Here is a 14,041-nt window from a genome sequence, read left to right as displayed (position 1 = left end):
GGAGGGACAAGAGGGGTAGAAGGGACAGGTCGGGATGGAGAGGACAGGTAACAGCGCTGGCACCTGTCTAGGACATGTAGTGGTGGGGGTGGGAGAGCTGCCACCATCAAGGGTTGCAAAAGAGATAAGGGACCTCGTGGCCTTTCCCTAAATAGAACGATCCTCCCTGATTTCCACACACTGCAGGGACACGTGGGGACAGGCGTGCTGGCTGTTGCCCAGCCATGGCCTCTGCTCCAGGAAGGGGGTGGTGGTGGTGGCACCATCTGTGCCCGCCCCCGTGGGCAGTGATGGCTCCATGCAGCAAATGAGGGACTTTTCCATCGCAGCATTTGGTCCCCTCCCTGTCCCCATCCCATGTCTCAGGATCGCACGTGGGATCCCATGTGGCAGCATGGACAGACTGCACGGAGCAGGGACACGGCGTGGCCAAGTCCCAGCGGGGCTGGAGCCAAGCCCGGCCCCGCGACCGTCCAGCCTGGCCCGGGGCTGGCAGGAGAGGACAGCGGAGGAGGGACGTGCCCCGGCCCCACATAAAAAGCCCTCGGTGGGACGGGGAGCAGGAGGCACCCGAGAAGAGCCCAGCCCAGCGCTGCCAGAGCCGTGAGAGCAGCACCATGGAGCAGTACTTCTCGGCCACCCAGAAGATGGAGCAGGAGGTGATGTTCCCCAGCCTGCTGCGAGGGGTCTTCCCGCAGGAGGAGGGGGCAGCCTCAGCCACGGATGGCCACACGGACCTCTACGAGCGCTACCAGCTCCTCAAGGCCATCAAGCCCGTGGTGGAGAAAGGCCTGGCCTCTGTCACCGACCAGAGTCCCACCAGTGCCAGCGCCGACACCGACACATCCTCGGATGACAACAACGACACCGTGGACGCCCAGCTGGAGGAGCGCCTGTCCCACCACCTGGCTGGCTTGCAGCAGGTCCTCACCCACCTCACCAGGGACACCAATGCCCTCACCCGGAGGTACAGCCAGATCCTGGAGCAGATCAGTCCCAGCGAGGGGCAGCCCAGCTGGTGACCCTGCCCTGGGCACCAGGTAAGAGCTGGGGGGATGCAGAGCCCAGGGGCACCGGGGCAAGGGGTGGCTGATGTCCCCAGAAAAGTCCCTCACATTGCAGGGGTGGGGAGCTCCTGGGAAGTGCCTTGAAATGGGGGTGTCCCCTCAAATGCTGCAGATTGCCATCCCCATGCTGGAGACTCCTGCCAGCCCTCTGTGCAGAGCCTCTGGGCATTCAGGGTCTGTGGACCCGGGGCTGGTGGGCCAGGTCTCTCCCTGGGGTGGCCTTCAGGGTTAAGGACTGCTGTCATTGCAGGGTGGCTGCTGGTGGCACAAAGGCGAGGACGTCCCCATCGATGACCATCTCGGGCTCTTCTCCAGCCCCGCTCACCCTCTCTGCCCCGCAGCAGCTGATCTCCTGGTGATGGGACCTCACACCGACAACGGCTGCGACCACCCCAGGACCAGATGGCGCCTTATCCTCATAGGAAGAAGCATCTGGCCGTGCTGGGAGGTCCATCAGAAGAGCCGCACGTCTCGTGCCCTCCTCTTTATTTTCAAAGAGCAGCACAAAGGCGGTGGCGTTGTGCTGTGCCTCTGACCTCCGATGGTCCTCTGGGACTGCCGAGCCCTTTTCCAGCCGGTACCTGGGCTCCGAGGGCCCATTTCCCCACTCTTTGCCAATAAAATGAGCCTTGAGAAGCCCTTGTCGCTGTGGTGCTTTCTGCTGGGTGGGGCCCTTGGGGAGTGCCCCGGCGTGGGGCAGGGGGACAGCGGCTCTGCTGGGAGGGGACTTCCCAGTGCACGGATGGGGGATTGGAGGGGACAAAGAATCACGAAGTCGTGGGGTGGTTTGTGCTGGAAAGGACCTTTAGAGACCATCCAGTGCAATCCCTGCTGTGTGCAGGGACATCTTCCCTCGACCAGGTTGCTGACAGCCCTGTGCAGCCAGAGGGCATCCACAGCTTCTCTGGACAACCTGGTCCAGTGTCTCACCACCCTCATCCTAAAAAATTTCTTCCTTATCTCAAGAGCAACAGCATCAAAAGCTGGTGCCTGTTTTCTGTGCACCAAATGGTGTGGGTCTGCTGAACACACAGCTGAGCACCCAGAAAGGAGGGAGGGAGACATCAGCTCACGCACAGCACAGTCCCCAGGTTCAGGGTACTCCTTAAAGGTCTCCCTGGGGTTTCGCCCCACTGCTGGTGCTGCTCTGTGCCCCAAACATCACCACACCTTTCTCCAGACCATCAGGGTTTCTGTCCCAGAGCTGTGCCAAGCAGGGCTGAGCCTGAGGACCATCCCTGAGGACCAGTGGAACAGCAGATGTCAGCCCAACTGGGAAGCCACCTCCCTCAGGACCCCAGCCCCATTTCCAGGTTTGGGTTACGCTGGAGGTTTCCATCTCGTCCTGCCTGTTCAAGCCATTTCTCCCAGCTCTCAAGACCACGGTGGTTTCAGATTGTCCTCCCCCTTGGCAGCAGTGGGCCGTGGTCCCCAGCCATTGGTGGCCAAGTAGCCAGGAGTTGGGGGACAGGGGCTCTGCAGGAGGCAGCTGGGGGCCGGGTCCAGCACTGCCCCACACCTGACAGGGTTCTGGGGGGGTCTGAGCCAGGATAAGGACGGTGCTGGTGGTGCCGTGGGAGGCAGAGACCTGGGGGGGAGTCTGACAGCAGGAGGTGCCAGGACGACATGGGGACACTGGGAGACATGTCTGTGCTGGCATCTTCTGCCTTCCTGAGCCGTGGCTGAGGACGTGCTCCCCGCGAGGATGGGGCCCAGGGGAGGCTTTCCCAAATGCCGGGTCTGCAGCCGCAGAGACCTGAGGAGCTCGTTGCACCTCCCGGGGGCCCAGCACCGACCCCGCTCTGCACTTCACCCACCCTGCTCCGGGCAATGGCCCTCGTGCCCCCTCGCAGGGCTGGTGGCTGCTGCCCGTGGAGCTGAGGAGGTTCCATGGTGTTCAGAGCAGCTTTGGCAGATGGGACCCAGCACTCACCCTGGCTCTGGGCAAAAGCCCCCCCAGATCTCCCAATTTCTGGGAGGGGCAACCACGGCATCAATGAAAGCTGCTGCCGAGCACCATGTTCCCCAGAGCACAGACAAACACAACCACCCAAAGCCAGTGGGAGACCGTCAGAGCAGATCTCACCCGAACGTTGCTCCTCAGCTGCGGCAAGGTGCAGCCTTGTGTCTCATCCAGAGAAAATGGAGCATGAGGGGGATACTGGGAGACACCTAAGCTGTCCCCATGGCAATGCCACCTCAAGTTGGGGTGCAATGGCACAGGGTAGGGGAGAAGTGGAGCTGGAAGATGGATGTGGGGTCTCCAAACCATCTTTGGAGCTCCTCTGCATTCCCAGACTGCCCTCTCCTGCCCAGACCTGTCCCCACCACCCTTCGTGTCCTTTCCCAGGTGCCCCTGCCATCTCTGGGTGTCCTGCTGTGGCACCCAGCGCTACACCGAGGTGTGTGGGTGCTGCTGGCTCCAGGAAGGCATCACCGTGAGCTCGGCCACATTGTGAGTCTGAGCCACTGTGGAGCTGCTGGAAGGTGCAGGGACATGGCAGGACTCTGGGGACAGAGGGACACAGGGGACACTCTGGCCCCCTGTGCCCTCCTTTTGCCTTTACAATCGTCTCTCTGAGCCGAGGCAGAACCTGGGGCAGCGAATCAGGGGCTTACAGGGGCTCTGCAGCCCCAGGTCGCTCCCCAGATCCCTGTCCAAGGGGCATGAACCATTCCCAAACCCTCCCTGTGTCTCTGGGGACCCCATCAGCCAAAAATGAGCCCCAAAGTCCCGCTGGGAGAGGTTGGGAGGGAGCCACCACCGTCAGCAGCGATGGCAGGAGAGAGGCCGGGACTGGGCTGAAACTGGTGCCCATCCCCAGGCTGGGGCCAGGGAGACCCTGCTCAGGGACATCGGGACCCCAGGAGGTGCAATGAGATCCTCAGGTCTCTGCTGCCGCAGACCCCGTGTTTGGGAAAGCCTCCCCCTCAGCTGCCATCCTCCTGGGGAGCCCGTTCCCAGCCATGGATCACAGGGAAAATGCCACCACACACACACAGGTCCCCAGGTGTCCCTGTGTCATCCCCAGCACCTCCTGCTGTTGGACGTCCCTGAGGCACCACCGAGAGGAGGGGGCTGATGTGCCACAGCCCCGGGGTGCTGAGCACAGAGTTGTTCTTCCTCCTGGAGACATGTGGGCAGCTGTCACCCCAGCCAGTGCCCAGGAGAGATCTTGATGCCATGACTCCCTGGGACACGAGTTTCTTCCTCAGGCATGTCCTCAGCCCATGGGCACATCTCTGCTCCAGGATCTCCACCTGTCCACATGTCTCCAGGAGGAAGAACATTACCCAGCAGAAGATGATGGCCATCACTAGTGGCTGAAGACTGATATGTCCTCTAGGAAGCCCTCGGTAATGCTCGAGCCTCAGGATGAGTGCAGCCCATAGTGCCCACCCTGGGAGGACACTCAGATGTCCACGCACCTCCAGGAAGCTCCATGGTGGCCCAGATGCCCCAAGAGCATGGGGCTGGCAGCACCTGCCCACCTTGGTGCAGTGCTGGGCCAGACAATAGGACACCCAGAAACACTGGGGACACCTGGGGAGGGACAAGAGGGGTAGAAGGGACAGGTCGGGATGGAGAGGACAGGTAACAGCGCTGGCACCTGTCTAGGACATGTAGTGGTGGGGGTGGGAGAGCTGCCACCATCAAGGGTTGCAAAAGAGATAAGGGACCTCGTGGCCTTTCCCTAAATAGAACGATCCTCCCTGATTTCCACACACTGCAGGGACACGTGGGGACAGGCGTGCTGGCTGTTGCCCCAGCCATGGCCTCTGCTCCAGGAAGGGGGTGGTGGTGGTGGCACCATCTGTGCCCGCCCCCGTGGGCAGTGATGGCTCCATGCAGCAAATGAGGGACTTTTCCATCGCAGCATTTGGTCCCCTCCCTGTCCCCATCCCATGTCTCAGGATCGCACGTGGGATCCCATGTGGCAGCATGGACAGACTGCACGGAGCAGGGACACGGCGTGGCCAAGTCCCAGCGGGGCTGGAGCCAAGCCCGGCCCCGCGACTGTCCAGCCCGGCCCAGGGCTGGCAGGAGAGGACAGCGGAGGAGGGACGTGCCCCGGCCCCACATAAAAAGCCCTCGGTGGGACGGGGAGCAGGAGGCACCCGAGAAGAGCCCAGCCCAGCGCTGCCAGAGCCGTGAGAGCAGCACCATGGAGCAGTACTTCTCGGCCACCCAGAAGATGGAGCAGGAGGTGATGTTCCCCAGCCTGCTTCGAGGGGTCTTCCCGCAGGAGGAGGGGGCAGCCTCAGCCACGGATGGCCACACGGACCTCTACGAGCGCTACCAGCTCCTCAAGGCCATCAGGCCCGTGGTGGAGAAAGGCCTGGCCTCTGTCACCGACCAGAGTCCCACCAGTGCCAGCGCCGACACCGACACATCCTCGGATGACAACAACGACACCGTGGACGCCCAGCTGGAGGAGCGCCTGTCCCACCACCTGGCTGGCTTGCAGCAGGTCCTCACCCACCTCACCAGGGACACCAATGCCCTCACCCGGAGGTACAGCCAGATCCTGGAGCAGATCAGTCCCAGCGAGGGGCAGCCCAGCTGGTGACCCTGCCCTGGACACCAGGTAAGAGCTGGGGGGATGCAGAGCCCAGGGGCACCGGGGCAAGGGGTGGCTGATGTCCCCGGAGATGTCCCTCACATTGCAGGGGTGGGGAGCTCCTGGGAAGTGCCTTGAAATGGGGGTGTCCCCTCAAATGCTGCAGATTGCCATCCCCAAGCTGAAGGAGGAGACTCCTGCCAGCCCTCTGTGAAGAGGCTCTGGGTGTTCAGGGTCTGTGGACCCGGGGCTGGTGGGCCAGGTCTCTCTCTGGGGTGGCCTTCAGGGTTAAGGACTGCTGTCATTGCAGGGTGGCTGCTGGTGGCACAAAGGAGAGGACGTCCCCATCGATGACCATCTCGGGCTCTTTCCCAGCCCCGCTCACCCTCTCTGCACTGCAGCAGCTGATCTCCCGGTCATGGGACCTCACACTGACAACGGCTGCGACCACCCCAGGACCAGATGGCGCCTTATCCTCATAGGAAGAAGCGTCTGGCCGTGCTGGGAGGTCCATCAGAAGAGCCGCACGTCTCGTGCCCTCCTCTTTATTTTCAAAGAGCAGCACAAAGGCGGTGGCGTTGTGCTGCGCCTCTGACCTCCGATGGTCCTCTGGGACTGCCGAGCCCTTTTCCAGCCGGTACCTGGGCTCCGAGGGGCCATTTCCCCACTCTTTGCCAATAAAATGAGCCCTGAGAAGCCCTTGTCGCTGTGGTGCTTTCTGCTGGGTGGGGCCCTTGGGGAGTGCCCCGGCGTGGGGCAGGGGGACAGCGGCTCTGCTGGGAGGGGACTTCCCAGTGCAAGGATGGGGGATTGGAAGGGACAAAGAATCACAAAGTCGCGGGGTGGTTTGTGCTGGAAAGGATCTTTAGGGACCATCCAGTGCAATCCCTGCTGTGTGCAGGGACATCTTCCCTCAACCAGGTTGCTGACAGCCCTGTCCAGCCTACAAATACTTGAGAAGGGATGGTGGGGAGGTGGGGGAACGGCTCTTAACATTAGTGTTGGGTGATAGAACAAGAGGAAATGGGCATAAGCTTAGTCAGGGGAGATTCAGGTTGGATGTTAGGAAGTATTTCTTCTCTGAAGGGGTTGTCAGCCACTGGAATAGGCTGCCCAGGGAGGTGGTTGAGTCCCCATCCCTGGATGTGTTTAAGAATAAGGTGGATGAACTCCTTAGGGATACGGTTTAATGGGATTAGGGACGGTTGGACTGGATGATCTCTAAGGTCTTTTCCAACCTAGAAATCTATGAAATCTATGAGGGCATCCACAGCTTCTCTGGGCAACCTGGTCCAGTGTCTCACCACCCTTATCCTAAAAAATTTCTTCCTTAACTCAACAGCAACAGCCCCGTGTCCAGGTTTGGGTTACGTTGGACATTCCCTCCTCCTCCTGCCTGCTCAAGCCATTTTTCCCAGCTCTCAAGACCACGTTGGTTTAGATTGTCCTCCCCCTTTGCAGCAGTGGGCCATGGTCCACAGCCACCGGTGGTGGTCACAGCTAAGAAGGCCTATGATCACCTCCAGCAATGGTTTTTGGTTCAAGCTGTGCACTGGGCAGCTGGATAGGCTGGTGTTGCCTGGGGAAATTATCGTAGTGGGGCATCCAGGGAAGTGCTCACCACCGCTGTTGAACCTGACTGATACGAGACACAAGATGTTCCTAGAAAAGCTCTGTGACGTGGGACAGCTGGAAGGACACCCTGATGACGTTTGGGCCACTTGCAGTCCCCCGGGACCCCCAGTCCCTCTGTGAGCTGCTGTCTGGGCAGCCGACCCGACCCTGCTCCGACTGCAGGACGTTGCATCACCACCCCAGGGACACGCCAAGCCCTGGCGATGCCCCGCTGCTGGCCACCGCTTTGGGACGTGACCGATAAGAGTGGCGAGATGGTCCCAGAGAAGGTCTTTGTCCCTGAAGAACCCAGCGCTGCGGGGTCCCTGGCAGCACCAGGGCACACGGGGCAGATCAGGCCCTCTGCGGCGTGGCCGGGGGATGCTGCCTCCGCGCAGCCCTGGAACGGCTCCCGGGGTTGGCGCTGGTGCCAACCACCACGGGGAAACAAACGCTTCTGTTCCTGTTGTGGGAGCAAACGGGGAAATCGGGAGGGCGGGTTCATTTCTGCCCGGTTCACGACCTCTCACTAAGCAGAAAGCAGCGACCCGACCCGGGCACGCAGGCTCAGTGCCAGGGAGACGAGATAAAGCGCAGTTTCCACCCAAAATGTTACACAAACAAAGACATTCCAAGTATCCTTCTCCAACCAGTCCCAGGAAGTCCAGAGCACACACCACGCCACGGACGGGTGGGCTGCCAGCACCCCCACGGCCCCGGTTCCCTGCCAGCACACTCCTGCCTTTGGATTCGGGGGTGCTCTGCCCTCAGCCGGACCCCCGGCTGCTGCCCGTCGCCCGCTCCTGCAGGTGCCAGGGGAAAAGATCCCCACAAATTCACACCCGCACCCCGGGTCTGGCTCCCTGGTTGGCCAAGTTGACCGTGAGCCAGCAAGGTGTCCTCAGGGCAAAGACAGCCACCAGCCTCCCGGGGAGAGCTGGAGGGAGGGGATCCTTCCCCTCTGCTCAGCCCTGGTGGGACACATCCAGCTGCTGGGTCCAGTCCAGGCTCCCCAGTACAAATAGACATGGACATCCTGGAGAGAGTCCAGTGAAGGGCCATGAAGGTGATGAAGAAGCCGGAGCATCTTCATGTGACGAGAGAGATGCTGTTTGAGCTGGGCGTGTTCAGCCTGGAGAAGGGAAGGCTCACGGGGATCTTACCCATGTGTATAAAGATAATGGGGGGTGTGGAGATGGTGGAGCCAGGTTCTTCTTGGTGGTGTCCAGTGACAAGACAAGAGCCGACGGACACAAACTGAAATGCAGAACTTCTATCTGACCATAAGAAAAACATCCATTTGTTTTGTTTTCCTAAAACTACGGGTGGTCAAACACTATCACAAACTGTCCAGAGAGCTGGTGGAGTCTCCATCCTTTGGAGATCTCCAAAACCCAACCAAACATGGTCCTGGGCAACCAGCTGTCACTGGTCCTGCTTGAGCAGGGTTGTGATTCCTTTGTCCAGCAGATAGTCATCTTGCTCTGTGTCTGTTTTGAGCCATCACCTCGCACTAGATCAGGTTGCTTAAAGCCCCATCTAACCAGACCTTGAACACCTCCAGCTCTGGGACAACCACAAGTTCTCCTCATAACCTGTTCCAGTTTGTCATTTTGTCATCGTAAAGAATTTCTTGCTTACATTGACAGCAACGACAGGAAAAGCCGGTGCCCGTTTTCCATGCAGAACAAGGTGTGGATCTGCTGGGGGACAGACATGCTTGGAGACAGAGGGGACACACCCACCCCTGTCCCTCTAGCAGAGAAGATGGACAACAAGGAACAGGCACAGAGTGAGGTGAGCCCACGGCCGCAAACAGAGCTCTGCTGGTGTGACCGCTCTGGCCAGCGGATCTGTTCAAGTTCTGCCCAAACATCCCCTGGGAGCAGAATCAGACGCTGGTGACGAGGCAGAGAGGAACCCCCGTGCCCCACACCTCGGCCTGGCACCGGGCTGGAAGCAGTTAACAGCACCCAGGGCACAGCGAGAGGCTTCCCCAGGGAAGAGGTGCTCGAGGAAGCACTTTGAGATGCTGTGCAGAGCAGAATGTCACATCTGATGCTGAAAACCAGAGCAGGAGATTTGATACTCCGATAAAAAACATTCGCAACTGGAGTAGCCTCAACGTTTTCTTCTGCCTTTCCAGACTCGAACACTTAAATAGAACTGGAATTGCTTCGAGCTCCAGAGGCGCCGAGCACCCCGCAGTGAAATTCCGAAGAGCTGCAGATCCTCAGCGTGTCTGGAACGCGTTTGGGTTCAGTATGTGGATTCGGGAGCCAAGAACCAAGTGAGAAAGTAGAAAAGTTGGATCCTGACCCCCAGCAAAGCGACGTGAGAATGCAAAATACAGAGAGGGAATTAATTAGCGGGACAGAATTAATTTCACAGCAAGACTTTGGCTACAGCATCTACAGGGGCTGGTCCGGAGCATGTTCAAGGGTCAGGAAAAAACAACCAAGGAGAAATCAAAAGGAGGAATTTACATAACTACTTTGTGGTTATTTTGTGGTTTTTTTTTTTCATAAAATATATGCTGCCTGAACAATTTCCCATTCTCGCTATTAAAATAACCAAAAAAGGGGTAACTCAAAGTTATTATCCCATGACAAATGTCCGTCACCTCTATATTGATCCATGGTAATGGAACAGAGGAAACAAATAATTAACCCCTAAGGATTTAATCATAGCTTTTATTACACGAAAGCAAGCAACGGTTCATTTTCCAAGCCACGGACGGTCGAACAGTTACAGCCAGCCCACCAAAGCTCTCGGTACAGAATCCTGCGATGCATTGCCGCCGGAGAAATCCTCAGCGGATTGGGTGGAAATCCTCCAAAAGCTCTCCTATTCTTTTCTTCTCTGCAAAAAGCAAGGGGTGGAGGTGTGAAAGCCGACCCAGCACTTCAGATCAATTCTGAAGATTTTTAATATTAAAGTTTAAGGTTAAAGCCACAAAAACCATGCTTTTGCTACCAAAACCAATCAGCTTGCTGCATTAACTAAATACGTAACTTCTTTTCCATAGGGGTCTCCACAGATCCCTGTGAAGAAATCTCAATATTAACAATTCTTTATTTCTACATATTTCTTCCGACATGGCCTGATGCAGATTATGATCCAACAGCCAGAGCCACCTAACTGTGTTTTATTAGAAAACAGACAATTTTCACCAAAATTTGCCATTGCATTGCTGGGCTTAGTGACTACATTTAGTAAAACGCTGTTCTTCCCCAAGGCTCTAAGCCAACAGCACTACAGGTTTCCTGCCATTTCTGTTTATTCTTTTTATCACCTGCTCTGCTTATTTTCTGAATATTCATCATGTCATTTTTGAATCAATATGAACTGCAGTTTTACAAGAATAAACGGTAAAATTGTGATTTTACACGAATAAAATCTGTGTTTTCTAATTTTCATCACTTTATTTCTTCTTCAGTGGCACAAGTTTGGTCTATTTTTTTTTTTATTGGCTCTGCCATTTTTATATTAAAATAAGCTTTTAGGAGGAAGAGTTGGTCATCAAGGCAGCTGATCAGCTTGAGAAAAATGTCTATTTTCATATCATAAAATCCTCAATAGTGTTGCAATTTAGATTGTGAATAAGAAGGAAAGAGTTGACAGTCAAGAACAGATTCTACAAGCAGCCCAGCAACACGTTTACATCCATCAGCACTTATTAACCGGTATCTTACGGCAGGCTGAGGTCTTTTTTAAAATACCAACTTATTATACCTGCTGTCTTAAAGTCCTCCGGGTGGTGCCTGACGTACTCAAACAACTCTCTGTCCACCTTGGCGTGCATGTACTCCATACGTTTCGTAAGGTAGTAGCCAACAAACCATCCCACGGTGGCGTACAGGACCTGGCGGTGAACACCTGCAGCGGGAAGAGGAACGTCCCCCCCCCCCCGTCTCAGCCCACCTCAGCCCCAGGCAGGCCCCCCGCTTTCCCTGCCCCCCACCCCGACACTGCAGCCCCGCGTGCCCGGCTCCTCTGTCCCCTCCGCGCCCCTGCGGACAGGCCCCCCAGGTCCCCACAGCCCCCTCACCTGCAAACCTCTCATGGCTCCTTCCAGCCCCCAGAGACATCCCCCTTTCCTCAGGGCTCCTTCCTCTTCCCGCCCCTCCATATCCCCCAGAGAATCACCTCAACCGCCCTCCACTCCCATCCAATGCTCCTTCCCCAGCCCCCTCCGTTCACCTCCAATCCTCCCTCCCGCCAACAGACCCTCACCTCAGGGCCCCCTCCCCTTCACTCCCATCCCCACACTGACACCCAAAATCCCACAGCGCACCCTCTTCCCTCCCCAACCCCCCAAAGCCCCTCACCTCAGGGCCCGCTCCCCTTCCCGCTGCTCCTATATCCCTCAAAGTCACCCCAAATCCCACGTACCCCCTTCCCCAGCCCCACATACCCCCTCTAACCCCCCAGCCCCTCACCTCAGCCCCCGCTTCACTCCCACCGCTATATCCCTCAGTATCTCCCCAAATCCCACAGAGCCCCTGCCCCAGGCCCCCCCAACCCCCTCTCACCCCTCACCCCAGGGCTGCCTCTCCCTCCCCTCACTCCCATATCCCTCGGAGCGACCCCAAATCCCACATTCCCTCTCCCCCATTCCCTCACCTCCGGCTCCCGCTCCCTCCCGCCCCTCACCTCACGCCTTCCCCCCCTCCCCATTCCCCTCGCAGCCCCGCCGCACCGGCTCGGATGACGGGGCGGTAGTTGCAGCCGTTGTCCAGCAGCGCGGCCACCCAGCCGGTCAGGCTCAGCCAGGCGGAGATCTTGTTGACAATGGGGGGCGGCGGCAACGACCGCGACTCGTCCGGGAGGAACACCATGGCGGCCGCCCCGCCGAAGGTGACCGGGCGGAGCGGTGCGGCAGCGCGCTGCCTCCGCCGCGCACCGCGGCCGCGCACACGGGTTCCGCCGTCCCCCCGTCCCGGCTTTTAGGTATCGGACCCAAATAACCCCCCAAAACCCCAGCCCGCGAAGCCAGCTCCGCAGATCGGGCGGCTTTACCGGGGATGGAGTGGGGGTTCGCGGCTTGTGCAGTGCTGGGGAGGCCGGTCTGTGATGAAATGAGGCCGTGATGTGATGATGAAATGAGTGCTGTGATGAGGCCGGTCTCAGTGGCTGGAGAGCTGCCTGGCGGAACAGGACCTGGGGGTGTTGGTTGACTACCGGCTTGATATGAGCCAGCAGTGTGCCCAGGTGGCCAAAAAGGCCAATGGGATACTGGTGTGTATCAAGAATAGTGTGACCAGCAGGAGCAGGGAAGTGATCCTGCCCCTGTACTCGGCACTGGTGAGGCCGCACCTGGAATATTGTGTCCAGTTTTGGGCCCCTCGCTTTAAGAGAGATATTGAGCTCCTGGAGCGAGTCCAAAGAAGGGCAACTAAACTGGTCAAGGGGCTGGAAAATAAAACTTATGAGGAGCGGCTGAGGGAGTTGGGGCTGTTTAGCCTGGAGAAGAGGAGGCTGAGGGGAGACCTGATTACGGCCTATAAATACTTGAGAAAAGATGGTGGGGAGTTAGGGGAAGGGCTCTTTACATTAGTGATGGGAGATAGAACAAGAGGAAATGGGCATAAGCTTAGTCAGGGGAGATTCAGGTTGGATGTTAGGAAGTATTTCTTCTCTGAAAGGGTTGTCAGCCACTGGAATAGGCTGCCCAGGGAAGTGGTTGAGTCCCCATCCCTGGATGTGTTTAAGAATAGGGTGGATGATCTACTTGAGGATATGGTTTAATGGGGATTAGGGATGGTTGGACTCGATGATCTCTAAGGTCTTTTCCAACCTAGAAATCTATGAATCTATGAATCTATGAAACTGGGGGTTTAATTAAACCCTGAAGTCACAGAATCATGGAATGGTTTGTGTTGGGAGCGGCGCTGCCGGCTCGTGGTGAGCTTCTCACCAGCCAGCGCCCCAAGTCCTTCTCCTCAGGCCTGCTCAAAAGGCAACTGATTTTGATATTTTTGAGAGATGGGCGTGTGAGAACCTCATGAAGTTCAACAAGGCCAAGGGCAAGGTCCTGCATGTGGGTCGGGGCAATCCCAAGCACAAGGACAGGCTGGGCGGAGAATGGATTGAGAGCAGCCCTGAGGAGAAGGACTTGGGGTGCTGGTGGATGAAAAGCTCAACATGAGCCGGCACCGTGCGCTGGCAGCCCAGAAAGCCAACCGTGTCCTGGGCTGCACCCAGAGCAGCGTGGGCAGCAGGGCGAGGGAGGGGATTCTGCCCCTCTGCTCTGCGAGACCCCCCCTGCAGTGCTGCGTTCAGCTCTGGGGACCCCAGCACAAGAAGGACATGGAGCTGTTGGAGCAGGTCAGAGGAGGCCACGGAGATGATGTGAGGGCTGGAGCACCTCTGCTATGAAGACAGGCTGAGAGAGTTGGGGCTGTTCAGCCTGGAGAAGAGAAGGCTCCGGGGTGATCTTATAGCAGCCTTCCAGTACCTGAAGGGGCTACAAGAAAGCTGGAGAGGGGCTTTGGACAAGGGTATGTGTCCTGACAGGACACAGGGCAATGGCTTTAAACTGAAAGAGATATGAGGAAGAGATTCTTCACTCCGAGGGTGGTGAGGCTCTAGAACAGGTTGCGCAGAGAAGTTGTGGCTGCTGGAAGTGTTCAAGGCCAGGTTAGATGATAAAGCTTCAGATGCGGGTGTTCAAGAGCTTGACAAAGCACCTCAGGACAATTTTCCAGCTAGACACTACCTCCTTACTTGTGTGAGTGTCCCTCAAAAAGTAGGGCTTAGACATGAGATGAAAAAAAAAAACCCACAAGAAATGCT

At 57.6% G+C, this 14,041-nt stretch overlaps 3 protein-coding genes across 3 annotated transcripts; 2 read left to right on the top strand and 1 right to left on the bottom strand.

Annotated features, from left to right (window-relative positions):
- Positions 1–617: 617 nt before the first annotated feature.
- Positions 618–1,022, top strand: LOC147529480 (thyroid hormone-inducible hepatic protein-like). The gene has a single exon (XM_086614728.1). It carries the CDS (start codon positions 618–620, stop codon positions 1,020–1,022), a length of 405 nt encoding a protein of 134 aa, XP_086470854.1.
- Positions 1,023–5,233: 4,211 nt separating this feature from the next.
- Positions 5,234–5,638, top strand: LOC147529479 (mid1-interacting protein 1-B-like). Its single transcript, XM_086614718.1, has one exon. It carries the CDS (start codon positions 5,234–5,236, stop codon positions 5,636–5,638), a length of 405 nt encoding a protein of 134 aa, XP_086470844.1.
- Positions 5,639–9,908: 4,270 nt separating this feature from the next.
- Positions 9,909–12,100, bottom strand: NDUFC2 (NADH:ubiquinone oxidoreductase subunit C2). Its single transcript, XM_086614706.1, has 3 exons — positions 11,946–12,100; positions 10,979–11,122; positions 9,909–10,105 (listed from the first exon to the last, which is right to left on the bottom strand). Exons 1-3 carry the CDS (start codon positions 12,082–12,084, stop codon positions 10,056–10,058), a joined length of 333 nt encoding a protein of 110 aa, XP_086470832.1. The 5' UTR covers positions 12,085–12,100; the 3' UTR covers positions 9,909–10,055.
- Between the last annotated feature and the right edge of the window lie 1,941 nt (positions 12,101–14,041).

The sequence above is a fragment of the Tauraco erythrolophus genome, chromosome 1, assembly GCF_009769465.1.
Source record: "Tauraco erythrolophus isolate bTauEry1 chromosome 1, bTauEry1.pri, whole genome shotgun sequence".
In the NCBI taxonomy this organism is placed as follows: Eukaryota; Metazoa; Chordata; class Aves; order Musophagiformes; family Musophagidae; genus Tauraco; species Tauraco erythrolophus.
The sequence above is the reverse complement of the archived record's forward strand: the minus strand, read 5'-3'. Positions and strand labels throughout refer to the sequence as shown.